Source organism: Podarcis cretensis (assembly GCF_951804945.1).
Source record: "Podarcis cretensis genome assembly, chromosome: 14".
In the NCBI taxonomy this organism is placed as follows: Eukaryota; Metazoa; Chordata; class Lepidosauria; order Squamata; family Lacertidae; genus Podarcis; species Podarcis cretensis.
This window is the reverse complement of record NC_137183.1, coordinates 7,935,253-7,951,523: the sequence shown is the minus strand read 5'-3', so window position 1 is coordinate 7,951,523 and position 16,271 is coordinate 7,935,253. Positions and strand designations below refer to the sequence as shown.

At 46.0% G+C, this 16,271-nt stretch overlaps 1 protein-coding gene across 10 annotated transcripts in view; it reads left to right on the top strand.

Moving 5' to 3' along the window:
• CELF6 (CUGBP Elav-like family member 6) overlaps positions 1 to 16,271 on the top strand; it is a 178,570-nt gene that overhangs the window by 140,058 nt on the left and 22,241 nt on the right. For 5 of the 10 annotated variants that reach the window (XR_013833052.1, XM_079953358.1, XM_079953355.1 and 2 more), the window contains 6 exons: positions 46 to 174; positions 2,454 to 2,533; positions 9,063 to 9,206; positions 11,724 to 11,868; positions 12,285 to 12,434; positions 14,079 to 14,141. Coding sequence is in view for 9 of the 10 variants with exons in the window: in XM_079953358.1 (XP_079809484.1) it covers positions 46 to 174; positions 2,454 to 2,533; positions 9,063 to 9,206; positions 11,724 to 11,868; positions 12,285 to 12,434; positions 14,079 to 14,141 (711 nt within the window). In the remaining variant the exon portion in view is untranslated. The remainder of the gene's footprint in view (positions 1 to 45; positions 175 to 2,453; positions 2,534 to 9,062; positions 9,207 to 11,723; positions 11,869 to 12,284; positions 12,435 to 14,078; positions 14,142 to 16,271) is intronic. The other 5 variants (XM_079953357.1, XM_079953356.1, XM_079953362.1 and 2 more) reach the window with 3 other exon arrangements.

Below are 16,271 nucleotides of genomic sequence, written 5' to 3'. Positions count from 1 at the left end.
GTGGCTTTGCATGGCTCTTGCTAATGAGGAGTGGTTTGTTTTTAGAAGACAGGAAGCTTTTTGTGGGCATGCTGGGGAAGCAGCAGAGTGAGGATGACGTCCGGCGACTCTTTGAGCCCTTTGGCCAGATCGAAGAATGCACCATCCTCAGAGGCCCCGATGGAGCCAGTAAAGGTGAGGAACAAGAAGCGGCGGAGAATGGCATCGGCAACACTGGAAAGGGGTGGCACAGCTCGCTTTTTCCTACTATGGGGAAGGGCCGTAGCTCAATAGTAGAGCATCTGAGCTCTGCAGGCAAATGTTTCCAGGTTCAATCCCTGCTGGCATCTGCAGGTGGAGTCTGAAATCCTGTAGAACGTCTGCCAGTCAGTGCAGACAAAACTAAGCTAAATGGACCGGTATGAGGTACAACCTTGTAAAAGGGAATGGGGGAAGTTATTCAGGGCTGAGATCAAGACCCTCCCTGCAATGTCTGCCACGCAAGCATATCTCTGCCAGCTATTATTTTGCACAGGAGAAGCCAGGATATAAATAATAATATAGAGGGGTGGCCAAAAGTAGTGTGTCCGAACGCTGGGATCTACCTGTTCCAATCTGGGTCTGGACTTGCCTTTTGCTTCAGCACATATTCCCTATGTAATAATAATAATAATAATAATAATAATAATAATAATAATAATAATTTATTTGTACCCCACCGATCTGGCTGAGTTTCCCCAGCCACTCTGGGCGGCTTCCAACAAAGATTAAAAATACATTAAAATGTCACACATTAAAAACTTCCCTGAACAGGGTTGCCTTCAGATGTCTTCTAAATGTCAGGTAGTTGTTTTTCTCTTTGACATCTGACGGGAGGACGTTCCACAGGGCGGGCGCCACTACCGAGAAGGCCCTCTGCCTTGTTCCCTGTAACTTGGCTTCTCGCAATTAGGGAACCGCCAGAAGGCCCTCGGCACTGGACCTCAGTGTCCATGTTGAACGATGGGGGTGGAGATGCTCCTTCAGGTATACTGGGCCAAGACTGTTTAGGGCTTTAAAGGTCAACATCAACAATTTGGATTGTGCTCGGAAACATACTGGGAGCCAATGTAGGTCTTTCAAGACCAGTGTTATGTGGTCTCAGCGGCCGCCCCCAGTCACCAGTCTAGCTGCTACTTTCCCATTGCCTGATACTTGCTAGTAATATGCTCCAATCCTTCTGAGCACCTACAGTATTATTATTATTATTATTATTATTATTATTATTATTATTATACCTCCCTTCATCTTAAGATCTCAGGGTGGTTCACAGAATAAGATGCAGGATAAAACAAGTAAATAATTAAAACTAAACAGCAAAACAATACCCCTCCTTCCCATAGGCACATTTAAAAGACTGTGGAATATTAATCAGTCAAAGGCCTGGTTGAAGAGGAATGTTTTTGCCTGCTGCCTAAAAACATATAATGAAGGCACCAGGTGAACCTTCCAGGGAAAAACATTCCACAAATGGGGAGCCAACGCAGAAAAGGCCAATTCTCATGTTGGTAGCCTCTGGACCTCACGTGGAGGAAGCACATGAAGAAGGGCCTCAGAGGATGATCACAGGATCTGGGCAGGTTCTTAAGGAGAGAGGCAGTCCTTGAGGTATTGCAGTTCTTTACCCTGGTTTTGACATCTATTGTCAGGTGTTTAAACCGATTTTAACATTGCATTTTCATTTTGTGGGATCTACAGTGAAGGGTGGGTCTGAAATAATAATAATTATTATTATTACTATTACTATTACTATTATTATTATGAAAACCCACTAATTTAAAGGTTGCAGTCCTATGCACATTTACCTGGACTAAGCCCCACCAGGCGTAGTGAACTTTATTTCTGAGCAAACAGGCACCTAACAGAGCTGCAAAAACAAAACACATGCTCTGTGTTGCCTGTTGTGAATGCCCACTTTGAATTGGTTTTCATTAATTATGGATACTGCTGTTGAATTGCCTCTTGTTTTAAACTTTTGTACATTTTAATTGCTGATAGTCACACTGAGTCCTTCTATCGGGTGGGTGGGGAGAAGCATCGGCCCAAAATTTAATGATTTGAAACATAACCTTTTGCAACCCTGAAACACACAGAGGAAGAAGCAGCTTCTCTCCCTATTTATTATGGGCAAATCTGGCCACAAAGGCAGGTGCATGCCATTCCCAAGTGACAGCACTATGCTTGTCTTTTGCTAGTGTAACATGGGATGCCATTCAACCCACGTTACCAAAAGCAAAATGTGACCTGACCCTGCAATAAAGGGCATGCATTGCCTTACAGCGGGGAGAAAGAATCCTAGATCAGCCAGACTTCAGGCTACCGCTTGCATTTCCCCACCTTGACTGGCTTTGCCAATATGGAGATCCACTCTGGGTTTAGTTTTGTTTTCTTGGATCTGCCTCTGAGCTGACCATTGATCCTTTCTTTCCTCTTAGGATGTGCCTTTGTCAAATACGGGAGTCATGCAGAGGCGCAAGCCGCTATCAGTAGTCTCCACGGCAGTCAGACCATGCCGGTAAGTGCTGGCCAAATGGCCAAATTAGTGGGTTAGAGAGTGGTCCTGATAATGCCAGGGTTGCAGGTTCGATTCCCTCATGGGACAGCTGCATATTCCTGCATTGCAGGGGGCTGGACTAGATGACCCCCAGGGTCCCTTCCAACTCTACAATTCTATGATGGGGGATTGGTTTAGGTGTTCCCTGTGCTCAGCCAGAGGTCTCTGTAGAAGACATCCACACCTTTGCCCTTGTTCTCAAACTTCTACTCCTGTGGTGTCTTGCGTGGGAAGAAGTTTGCTGAAGTTTCTCTTCACCATAAAGCATCTGAGATAGTGGCAGGGAATCCAAGGGCATTGCTGAGGATACACCATATATTTAAACCACATGGTTCCTCAAAAAAAGAGATACTTGGGAACTGTCGTTTGTTAAGGGTGCTTGGCATTTGAGCTCTCCGAGAGGTGAACTTCAGTTCTTTAAATGTTTTGTGGTTTGTGCACAGTCATCGAGAGAACAGATTAGAAATATTTGAGGCATTTAACTTTGTGTATTTTGATACAAAATGACCAGACCCAAATATCCTGGATTAATTTGTAGAGTGGAACTTAGTTACTTGCAGGCTTTTGTGCTTCCTTGATGCAGTTTGACAGATGATAGATGGATGGATGGATGGATAGATAGATAGATAGTTTAGAAATTTTGAGAGGAAATGTATATTTTATGAGAAAAATACATTGAAATGCACATGCAAGTTTTACTTAAATCTTCATCTCATGCAGATACTGGGGGGGGGGGGGGGGCGGATTGCAGATTAATGCAGAAACGGGATGGCTCCATGAATGAACACATGCAAAAGTGACATAGGCTGAACATCACCTGATGTGCCGAGAATGACTGCAGCTCCTATCTTTCCTGAGCATTGGCACTGCTGGCTGAGGCTGATGGGTGCTGGAATCCAGCAACATCTGGAAGGCCATAGGGTCTCCTGCATTGGGACCAGCAGATATCAACCCAGATAGCCTCACTGTGGCTATCTGGATCTAGCCATTGTACACCCTGCCCTTCAACTTCAGCAGCCCTTCCCTTCCTGCCTGCTGTGGGACGAAAGCTAAAGCATCCTCACGAGCACAGCTGCAAGAGGAGGATGGTAGACGAAGGAACTTGCAAAGTGGGAGAGAGCAAGCACAGCGATCCTTAACTGCTCTGCACCGTTTGGTTGTAGAGGTTGGCACTTGGCGACCCTGTCAATTCCACAATACCAAAGTGGAGGACAGTGCCTAAAAGGTCCATCAGGAAGCAGGGAATATTCACATGGCAGTGGAGTCTGGCTCATTTGGGGGAATTGGGGCACTGCCCCACCAGCCTAAGACCCTGGAGCGAGGACCCCGAAGTAGACCAGCCTTCTCCAACCTTGTGCCTTCCAGATGTTTTGAATTTCAGCTCCCATCAGCCCCAGCCAGCAGGGCTAATGGTGACGGATGGTGATGACTGTCGTCCAAAATGTCTGGAGAGGGAAGGCTGGAGTCTGCAGTACTAAGCTAGATGCACCACAATTTGACTTATGGTGGGGAAGTTTTGTACACCCTGCAGATAGAGAAGAAAAACAGAGGTGACCAGCTAACCGCTTGGAAGCTATATTGAAATTGACAGATAAGCAGTGCTAGGCTCTTTCCCAGGCTGCTCTCAAGGAACCAGAAGCCTTTGTCATTGGCCCTGTTCCTGTGTTTTCAATCACAGCTTAACACGCAGCAATTAAGCGGCTGGAATTCCTTCCCACTCCCCTTTAACTCATCATCTCAGCTCACCCACCTCTGCAGAGCATAAAAAAATACATCCATTACCCATTTATTATTGTGTTTTTATTCCGCTCTTCCTCCAAGGAGCTCATGGCACAAGGGTTGTATTGAACAAAGTTATATTAGAGGTTACCGTCCACACACTTTTGCTGTGCAGATACTGGAGCTCTTTTAAACTGTTTTAGCAGAGTTTATCTTCTTTCTCTCTCACACGGAACAATGACGAAGTTTTTTAAAAGATGACCCACCAAACTGTGAAATCTTGGTCAAAATATTTTATTCCCAGACTGGTTACATGCATTAAGGTTGCAAAGGAAATCTTACGACTGTTAACACAAACAGTATACTATCAAACAAAAGTCTTATCTCCAGCACGTTGTAAACCACAGCAACGGTCCTCCAACAGACTTCATAGGCAACACTCTTCTGACATACATTTGCTATCAGGTGTCTGCAAACACGAAGTGGGAGTGGTCTTTTTATTAGCATTTGCAGCTGACACTAATTAAGATCAGAGTGCCACTCCCAAATTTAAAGGAAAAGCTCTGGAACCTTCTAGAAACTTTTGTTTCTTTGCAGAACGATTCCCTTACACCCCCTCTCAGTCTCACAGAAACAAAACATTATTATGAACATATACAAAGTATTCACACACCATGCAATACAGTTCCCAACTTCTCAACTAGTTGTGCATGTCTTTCAAACATAAGCAATTTTGTAAATACATCTGCCACATTTTGCCTGCTTTCACAATATTGTAGCTTTTTCAGATTTTGCTTCACAATTTCTTTTACGTTTTGATATTTAATCTCTACATGTTTTGTTCTACCTTTAAACAGTTCAAACTCCACCATTGCAATGACTACCTGATTATCCTCCCGTACTTGTACTGGATAATTACGTTTTACACCTAAGTCATTGAGAATCTGTACATAGTACTTCAATTCATTACATAAGTCTGATAGAGCACTGTATTCAGCTTCCGTGGAGGAAGTGGCTACAATCCCTTGTTTCCTGGACTTCCATCCCACCAAAGAATTACTAAACTGAAGCACCATCCCAGACACTGATTTTCTGTCTGGTAGATTTGCCCAACCACTATCAATGAATGATCTTCTGGTCCTGAAGATGATAATTTTAAACAATAGTCAAGTGTATTTTGTAAACGAAAAATGCATTTTAGTCCTTTCCATGTATTTTCAGTAGGGTTACTTACAAGTCTACTCAGAATTCCAACAGAATAACAAATCTGATCTGCTCCATTGTGAAATATACAATAAACGTCCAATAACAGAATGATATGATTCTGGAAAAAACTATTTCCATTGGGATTTTCACACCTTTACAATTCTGCATGTTGTTCCTTTCCTCTGGAACCTTCTAGAAACGTTTACTTGTTTCTTTGCAGAGTGATTCCCTAACAAGTTATCCCCTTCCTACAAGGAATTCTGCTTGCTCAACAGAACTTTCCCTCCTTTTCCTTGCTCTGTGCCCCTGCTCAGAGGGGGGTGGGGTTGCAAGAAAACCCAGACAAGATGGGGGGGCACATGGAGGAAGGAAAGGGAAAGGGAGTTCATTTGCACGAGGCAAGCAGATAAACTTTGCATGAACAGGGTGACTAGTTGAAATTTGCTGTTCTCTGTCATCTCCATTTTATCCTCACAGCTGCCCCAGTGAGATAGGTTGGATGAAGAGATTTCAGTTGGCAGTAAGTTTTAAAGAGGGTTTTGGTCCTGAGGACCAGTCAGAGAGACCCGAAGAACTGCATTTGGCCCCCAGGGACTGAGGTTCCACACCTCAAGCAATAAAGCAATCTCTCAGAGACAGTGCCTTATGAAAATACCATTTTCTTTCCTTAAAAACAAACTAGAAAAGCAATCTCAGGAGCCGCTCACAGCCGTATAGAAAAGGGTAGCCCCACAGAGCAGGCCCCCACCCCTCACAAGACAGTGTTTTTCTCCTTAATCCAATCACCGGCTAATTTATCCTCTCTTTGATTGGATCAGAATCTCAGGGATCAAATCACTTGTTGTAAAAATAACGCAGGGCCCATCGTTTATTCTGATCAGCAGCTGTGCTCTCTAGGCAGGTGTTAGGAGGTAATTCAATCACTGGCTTGAGAAAACTGCCATTTAATTAACAATGAAGGTCACAGTTCTAAATGAAGGCGAAAGAAAGGGGAAAGAGCCCAGGGAACCGGCGGTGATTATAAAAGAGGTCTGCATTGATCAGAGATTGCTCCTGGCAGGGAGGCTGTGCTGAAGATGAACTCTGATCTGGTGTGGTTGGTTGGAACAGCAGCAGCCTTTAAGGGGAGGGGGGGCTCACACACGCACAATGGTACGTGCTAATCACAATTATCTCACTCTATTGAAATCAAAGAGATGGGATAAATACTCAGAGGAGCAAAGGAGATGCTTTGCTGTTTCTGAATCTCCTCACATCCCGCTAAGGTGACTGAGGTTAAAGAAATACATTTTCAGAGGTTCAAAGTCCAAGTGCCTTATCCGTCCCTCCTCAAAAACTCTTTTCCAGAAGGGCTTCTTCACCTACACCATACACTTAAAGAACTCTTATACCACTCTAACGGTCATGGCTTCCCCTGCACACAAAGAATCCTGAGAACTGTAGTTTGTTGTGTGCAGGAAATCATAGCACTGCCAGGCATCTCCTGCTAACAGTCAGCACCCATAACAAAGTACCAAGGGGGCCAGCATTGTTTGTTCATGAGCACAAGAGCTCTTGTGCTAGTGGATGGCAGACTTTAAAGGTTGTTCAAAGGAAGGAATCCAGTGCAATTGCACTAGAGGAAGCTTATTGCACTGGAGCTGATTCTTCTTGTGAAATCTGTTGCAGAAAATCTTTGGTAATGTTTTCCCTTGCACTATGATGCCCCACAGCACAACAAATATATCGCTGCATTGGATACAACCTGTGCTGGATTTCAATGAATTCTTTGTGCACTGTCCTGGGAAACTTCAAGTTGAAGGATGGCTTACAAATAGAATAAATTACCGTATTTTTTGCTCTATAAGACACACCTTTCCCCTCCTAAAAAGTAAGGGGAAGCGTGTGTGCATCTTATGGAGCGAATGCAGGCTTTGCGCGGCTATCCCAGAAGCCAGAACAGCAAGAGGGATAGCCTAGCCTGACATCCCTCTTGCTGTTCTGGCTTCTGGGATTCAGAATATTTTTTTTCATGTTTTCCTCCACCAAAAACTAGGTGCGTCTGATGGTCTGGTGTGTCTTGTAGAGCAAAAATACGTTACAATACAGAGGATGCTGTTTTAAAAGTAGTCCCATATTTGTGAACATTTGTTGATCATCATTGTATTTGTACAAGTACCAATAACTCTTTAAAAATAAAAAAAAATAAACCAGAACAGCTAAATGAGAAGTGAGAACGCTCAATGGCCAGAAATATAAAAAAAGAAAACTACAAAACTATGAGGGGGGCATGGAGAATAGAGTACTCAGCTGGAGGAGGAGGCCAGCATAAATGCCTGCCTACCTGGAACATGGAAATACTCAAACGTTGCAACATTTTGTTGCAGGTTCTGCTTATGAATCAGCTGGTTTTAATTTTGCCACCTTGGCTATGCATCCAGGCTGACTGGTTGCAAAAGAGGAGAGAGTTTCTGTTGTGGGAGGATTTTGGTAGATGAAAGAGGTCAGAGGTCAGTGCTTTCTTTTTAGGAAAAAAAGGTGCTGGTACTCACCATGGTTGTCACAGTAAGTGCCACACTTTTAACGTGGCGGGGGGTGGGGGTGCAGCTGCTAGTACTGTGTACTCTTGAGTACCCCAAGAAAAAAGCACTGCATGCAGAGGTTTCACTTTATCCAGTTTGCCTGAGCCCAGAAGTAAATAGAAGCTTATTTGCTTGTTGCGTTCTTTTATTTACAAATGTCTTTCTAATTTATTTAAACCCTAATTTTGTAGATGGTTGACTGGTGACCATGGCCGGGGTAGTGGGAGTGGGACCAGGGGCATGGGCAGGGAGCTCAGAGGCAGGGCCAAAATCTCCTGAGAGCTTAGTGGCTAATGTGTTGAACTTCCACCTGGTGAGACCCTGGTTCTCCTCCCACTGAAGTGATCCTGGGCCAATCACTCTCAGCCTAACCCACCTCACAGGGCTGTTGTGAAGATCAAAGGACGATTGGCCATGTATGCCCCCCTGAATCCTGAAGGGCAGGAGAAAATAACACCGCTGTGGTTTTCAAATATTGGCAGATATGCTTGTAAACCAATGTCCTTCCAGGTGTTCTTGGGCTCCAGCTCCTATCGTCCACACCCATCTTGGCCAATGGGCCAAGGGTTGGGGGTTGTAGTCCACGACAACCATCTTGCTACATGCAAGTGCCAGGATGGCTCAGTCGGAAGAACATGAGACTCTTAATATCTGGGTTTGAGCCCCATGTTGGGCAAAAGGATTCCTGCATTGCAGGGGTTTGGACTAGTTGACCCTCGTGGTCCCAGCTCTGCAAGTCTATGATTCAGTTTCTCAAAGGAGCCATTCAAACAACTTTTTCAGCGCACCTGTTTGGTTAGCCTAACGCCTGCCTGTGTCTCTCTAGCAGAAATGATGTGCCCTAGTTGTTATCCTTATGCCATCATCCATATCGCTTGTCCTTGCTGGAGGGGTGGGGGGGATGTGAATTATGTGCCAGCTGCCACCGCTTCATACAGGAGCATTGGATACACTCTGCCCCACTCTCTCTGTTTGTGCCTCTGTTTCTCTGTCCACTCTGCTAGGGAGCATCGTCCAGCCTGGTGGTGAAGTTTGCTGACACAGACAAGGAGAGGACCCTTCGGCGGATGCATCAGATGGCAGGACAGCTGGGGATCTTCAATCCAATGACGATCCAGTTTGGAGCCTACGGGGCATATACGCAAGCGGTAGGAGATGCTGCAATCCGCTGCCAGCCCTATAAGGTGGACGCATTTAGAGCTGGACAAGCCAGAGGGGGCTAGCTTAGCTGTAGGTAGGCGGTGAACTCACACAGGATGGCAGAGACAGCTTCCAAGGACGACAGCTGGTGCTCCTGCTATGCTTTGTACCACAATTCCTATCAGTCCCAGCCATGGTGGATGATGGAAGTTGTTCTCCAAAAAATCTGGAGGTCGCCTTCTTGGGAAAGCAGGTTTTGCATTAACTGGGAAGACAAGTCAAGAGGTCTGATGGGCACTGGTGGCTTGTTGACTCCTGTGTAGGCTGAAAGATTAGCTGGGAGCTGAACAGAGTAGGAGTGTCAACAGTGGAGAGAGATCACCAAAGGAAAAGGCCTTGCAAGCTCTAAGAGCCCAGAAAAGAGGTTTGGAGGTGGAAGATATGGATGAAGTGTCAACCTCTGGAGGAGATGCTGCTGGTCTTTGTCCTGATAGCTGTTCCAAAGGAAACTGCTGCCAGATAGCAAAGAGAAGTAGGCAGAAGGCTGCAGAGTCAGAGGCAAACATCACAGTCCTCCTTTATACAGTGTTTAGCCAAGCTACATGATTAGCTCCAATAACATGTAGCCACCAAGTTGGAATGGCTTTAAAAGAAGGTTAGATAAATCAGTGAATGATAAGGCTATTAGGCAGAATACATACATACTACGTCCTCTGTCAGAGGCAGTTCACCTCTGAATATCACTTCCTGGGAAGCCCAAATGGAGAGAGCACTGCTGTCACTCCCAAGTCCTGCTTGCAGGCATCCCATAGGCAGCTGCTTGGCTGCTGTGAGAACAAGATACTGGACTAGTTGGGGCCTTTGGCCTGATTCAGCCGCAAGACTCTTCTTATGCAGTCCAATCAGTCTAGAGCAGATAGGGGTCTGATGATGAGATCTAAGGTAGGCTGGTGTTCCTGTTATAGAGCAGGCAGGCAAGTGGCCACATAGCTCGGCTTGCACCTTCTCTCACTCAGATGCAGGTGGAGCAGAGGACACAGGGCCTGCAGCTTTCCTTGCTGTGCAGGAGAGAGGGCTTCGGCAGGTGCAGTTTGCAGGCAAGCTGAAATCTCCCCTTCTGCGCAAGTGGTGAAGGTGCTGGAACCCTGTGCTTTTCCCTATTACTTAGACTAAGGAACCATGCCTGAAACATCATCATCATCATCATCATCATTATTATTACAGTTCATATACCACCCTTCATCTGAGGATCAAAGGGCAGTTTACAGTATCAAAAGACATAACATAATAACAAACAAAACAACAAACTGTGTCCCCCACCACAAATTGTTTAACCAGACAAAGATCTGGTTATAGAGGCCTAAATATATGTAATAGAGACGCCAGGCGAGCCTCTCTGGGGAGAGCATTCCACAAACAGGGAGCCACTGCTGCAGAAAAGGCCCGTTTTTGTGTTGCCAGCCTCTGGACCTCTCATGGAGGAGGCACACAAAGAAGGGCCTCAGAGGATGATCACAGGGTCTGGGCAGGTTCATATGGAGAGAGACAGTCCTTGAGGTATTGCAGTCCTGAACCATTTAGGGCAGCTTTTCTCAACCTGTGGGTCCTCAGATGTTGTTGAACTACAACTCCCATCACCCCTAGCTAGCAAGTCCAGAACTCATGGATGATGGGAGTTGTAGTCCAACAACATCTGGGGACCCACAAGTTGAGAACCGCTAATTTAAGGCATTATAGGGCAACATCAGCACTTTGAATTTGGCCCACCCAGAAACTAACCGGCAGTCAGTGCAGTCTGCCAAGGATTGGCATCATATGATCAAGCTGTTTTGCTTCAGTAAGCAACCTGGTGGCTGGATTCTGCACCAGCGAAAGTTTCCAGTCCGTCATCAGAGGCAGCCCCATGTATAATGTGTTGCAGTAATCTAGCCTAGAGGTTAGGGCAAGCCAGGCCTCTGCTGGTTCCTGGACTGAAACAACTGCAGCACCATCTCTGGCCATTCCATGGGTAGCATAGCAAAATAGCAGGTATCCGACTGGAAGCTCCTTTTGCCTGAGAACTGCCTCAATGGTGCCTCAGGGAAATAAGGTGCCTGGGTCCTATTGCCAGCCTTCTCCAACATGGTACCCTCCAGCTGTTTCCAACACCAACTTCCCTCATCGCTGATGGTTGGCTGTGCTGTCAGGGGCTGGTGGGAGTTGTAGTCCTGCAACACCTGGAGAACATCAGTTTGGGGAAAGCTGTTGTACACAATACTGTTAGACACACTACTCAGTATAAGACATCTTCCTACATTCCTGCCATGCCCAGTGTCAACAGCTGGAAAAGGCTCTTCAGTAACAAAGGCAAAACTAACTTGCACCTTCTTGTTTCTCCCCTTCTTCCTCCTCCTCCTCTGTGTCCTCTGCTTCCTGTTCTTGGTTGTTCCCTCTCCTCTCTCTTCCCTGCCTCCACTGCTGCCCCTCTTGCTTACTCCGTTTCTTTTCCTTCTCTCTGCCCCCATGCCTGTCTTTCTTTCCTTAAGATAATGCAGCAGCAGGCAGCTCTGATGGCTGCAGCACAAGGAACTTGCCTCAACCCCATGGCGGCCATTGCGGCGGCACAGATGCAACAGATGGCGGCGTTTAACGTCAGCGGGTTGGTTGCTGCTCCCATGACACCCTCATCAGGTATTTGCCACTAGGGATAGTAGAGAAATTCAGTTCAGTTCACATTCGAAGGCAGACATACAGGACAGACAGTTTCCAAAACATGGTCAGAATTCAGAGCTCACACTTTTTCCAAATTTTGCAATGCAGTTCTCCTTTGAAGTTATGTATACAGTAATGCACATACTATCCTAAAGTGTGCGTACAAATATGCATTTTGGGACCAAACTGGCAATGACCAGGACTCATTTGCTCTTGTTGACTGTAAAACAGCCCAGATGAAGAAGTGGACTGGTTTTTAACAGCTAGCTTCAACCAACCAGATTCCAACCTGTTCCAGTCAGAGACCTCACCCATCCTCTGTGTTTGAGAAATAGTCAGCATCAAAGGCCATCTCTAATTTGTCTCTTTCTCCCCAACTTCTTGGTGGTCCATAGGTACAAGCACACCTCCAGGGATCAGCACAGCACCTGTTCCCAGCATAGCCACACCCATCGGGGTGAATGGATTCAGCCCTCTCCCACCACAGACCAATGGGCAGCCAGCATCAGAAACTATTTACACCAATGGAATCCATCCATACCCAGGTAAGGTTTTTGGCCAAAAATAATAATAATAACGGAGGCAGGAAACAATGGGTGTGCTGTTCAAGCTCCCTACCATTTGGCTGCAAGAGGAAAACTAGTCCTTTGGGACCCCAGGAGGACTTAAATGCCTAGCTGGCGCAGTATAAAGAACAAACAGGAAACTCATCCCTGTCTCTCTATGTGCAACTATGCCCCTATGTTGATGCATATACACTTTGGGAGGTTATATATCATTTTAAAAAAGCAACCTTCCTTAGTCCAGTCTTGTAACTAAGCTTGCAAAAGTTACTACCCTGATCTATTTTTGCTAACAGGCTAGTATCCTGTGTCCTATGCTGGATGCCTTGGATGGGAAGCTTCCTCTTTCTCAGCTAGCACGAAAAGGCAGGACACCAGCCTCTTAGAAGTCTAGTAAAAAAGAGAAAAGCTTTCTACAAAGCAGGCAAATGGAAGAGGAACAGAGCTGAGGGATAGGTTCCCTTTCTCTACAGCCAGCGGAGAAAAACCAAGAGGACTGATGGAGGAGGAATGGAGAGATCCTTCTGTCCTCCACCTCTGCTTGCTCCCTTGATAGAATTCAATGCACTCACCTGCATGGGATTTCTGCTCACCTTTGGCTACCAAGTAGTGCACGGCTGCCTTGGTTCCTAAGCCAGTTTCACAGCTGGTGTCAGTCACAACTAGAGAATTTACACAGTCCAAGCCTCTGCTGCCTTTTTCAGGTATTTGCCTACCTGCCCTGAATGGTAGTTGAGCTAAAACTAATTTCCAGCAACCTTCTAACGATGCCATTGCCTTATTGCAGACTTTCCCAACCTGGTGCCCTCCAAATGTTCTTGGGCAACAATTCCCAGATAGCATGAGCAGTGGGGAGGAATGATGGGAGTTGTAAGCTAGCAACACCTGGAGGGCATCAGGTTGGGAAAGGACTCCTTAGCGGATGAGATCTCAGGGAGCTGTGTTGCATCCACAGGGTCCCTCCATTGCTCACTCTGAGCTAGATATGAGATTTTAGGGCTCATCCAGCTTGTCACGTGCCTAGAAAACACATGTCCAGGCTGTTTTCCACTTGCCCTGTGCTTTCTAGGTACAGATCTCCAAGCCGTTTGCATTTTCTTTGCCCTGGAAAACCTGCTCTTTAGCGCTAAATCGGAGCAAACGACAATCCCTGGAAAATCCTATTTGTTCCTAGTCAGCTCTAAACTGCAGGTTTCCCCAGGGGCAGGGGAAGCAAATGGAGGTGTGGGCAAGTCCTTAGAGTTCCTCTGTCCACAGAGAAGAGCAGCAGGCCTATTGCCATAGGCCAAATGTTTGCACTGGACCCAGCCTGTTGTTCTCAGATATGTGGCCATTAACGGTAACAAACAGGGCAAAAGTTAGAGGATCCAAGAGGTCCAGGAGGATGAGGAGCTGGATCAAAGAACCAGAGTCGTGTCATGCAGTTTGTGTAGTTTGCTCTCAAGTAGTTTGTGGCACATGTAGCTAGACTCTGAGGAGCGACAGAGGAAGAGGAACGTAATGGGAAGCCAAGGAGATATCTCGAGTGGTTTGCTGCCTGCCCCAGTGATTGTGCTGCTCTGAAAGCTGTTCTCCTTTAGTTGCACTTGCTTACTCTCTTCCTTCTTCCTTCTTTTCTCTTCCCAGCTCAAAGTCCCACTGTGGCAGACCCCCTCCAACAAGCCTACGCAGGCATGCAGCACTATGCAGGTCTCAAACATTGCTTTGCCTGTCCTCCTCGCCTCCCCTCTCTCTGTCTGCCTTTCCCTCTTTCCCTGCATCTTTCCATCTTTCCATGGCATCTTTGTGATAATGTTGAGCATGAGCAAAAGAGCCAGATGCAAGGAGGATGCTGTGGGGATATGGATAAAATTTCTCCACTCCTCCTTAAGGAATCCTGGCTTCTCCATTCTGTGGCACACCTGAAGTAGGAGTGGGCAGCTTTGGGGAAACGTGTCTTATACTAGGAAGGAAAGGTGGTTCTTGGTGGAATATATCAGGGCCCAGCTGCTGCAGGTTTGGTGTCAAGAAAAACGCCAAAGAAACTAGGAAGGGAGTGTTTGAGAACAAGCAAACACAGGATGTCTTGCCCATGAGAACGGCAGAATGTCAAGCCCCTACAGCAGAAAGAAAGCTCCACATGTCCAGAAGCTGAAATGCAACTTACCATAATTTTCGCTGTATAAGACACACTTTTTCCCTCCTAAAAAGTAAGGGGAAATGTGTGTGCGTCTTATGGAGCGAATGCAGGCTGCGCGGCTAATCCAGAACAGTGAGAGGAATCGCTGTGCAGTGCTCCCTCTTGCTTGTCTAGCTTCTGGCTTAGCTGTGCGAAGCCTCTTCAGGGCATGGGAAGCCTTCATCCTGCTGCCCTGAGGAGGCTTCGTGCGGCTATCCCAGAAGCCAGACCAGCGAGAGGGATCGCTGTGCAGCGCTCCCTCTTGCTGTTCTAGCTTCTGGCTTAGCCCCTCTGTCCCTTCCCCCACCTCCCGGAAAAGCTCCCAAGAGCCTTTCACGAGCCCCCGAGGAGAAAAAGCCTGCAAGTGCCACATACACATTCCATGGGGCTCGTGAAAGGGAGTGCTGAGCAGAGTCTGGGATGCATACAGACTCTGCTCAGTGCTCCCTTTAAAGAATATTTTTTTTCTTGCATTCGCCCTCTAAAAACTAGGTGCGTCTTATGGAGCAAAAAATATGGTATATGAAGCCCCAAAATAGCCACAATTGAGGCAACAGTCTGTAGCAGTGGCCCATTATTTGTCCTAATGGTGACACGTGGTCCTTTTGTGCCCATGGATGGTACTGCTGGGCTAGTCAACTGCTAGTCTGATGAGTGGGTGAAATGAAGGGCAGGGCTTCTTTTCCTGTTATGTAGAAGAGGGCATATCAGCAAGAGCAGTGTGTGTTGATCCCGCAACCCAGCACAATTTAGTCCCAGTCTGATGGATGGAACCAAAACAAGCTTCCCTTCAACTCTGTAGTCCCAGGACTACCGGGAGTTGGCAACAGGCTTCCTGCAGCTGCTCTTTCTCTGCCCAAATGATGGCACCAAGTTGGTCTCCCACCTTGCCATGATGTTCTTTCTGGGACACAGAGAATGCAACCTCCCGTTGACACCTTAGCACCCTGGTTGATGGATGGAGCCAAACTATAGTGCTGTGCTGAAAGTTTCTCCTGCGTTTCCCCCAGACCATTTTCCATCATAAATGGCATATTGAACATTATCAAAGGAGAAGTACATTTTTGGTAACATTCATGTGCCTTTCTGCCCAGACTTCCCATGACCTGTAAAATCAGACCCTCTTGTTGTTTGTCATTTGTTTGAATTCCCTTAATTCTTTTTTATATATGCTTTTATACTACTGTTTTACTGGTTTTATGTTGCATTTTTGTTTTTAGGGTAATATTTATGGTTTTTAGGTTGTACACAACTTAGAGATTTAAAAAAATACTAAGTAGTTTATAAACACTTTTAAAGAAATAAAGATATTTGTAATGTGCCAGGGTTTTGTTGTACCTGCCTTACTTACAAGGGAGTTGATGAGTGTTAGTGGCTGTTTATTCTTCATGGGTGCTCACACTTGGTGAGAACCCCCTTGATGTCCATAGGTGGGTTTTCCTGGAAGCATAAGAAACAAGAGAGGCTGTCTGCTGTTCTCCTGACAGATGTTCATTGTTAATTTTTCTTATGTGAGGTCTTTTTCTTAACCTTTTAAAGAAATCAATACAGAAAAAAAATAAGTAAATGGAAGGGATTCCCTTTTTCAAAAAATGAAATCGCACCAGCCTCTACAGTGTCCCATGCTTCAGTCAAAACCCAGAAGAAGGCATCAAGAGGTA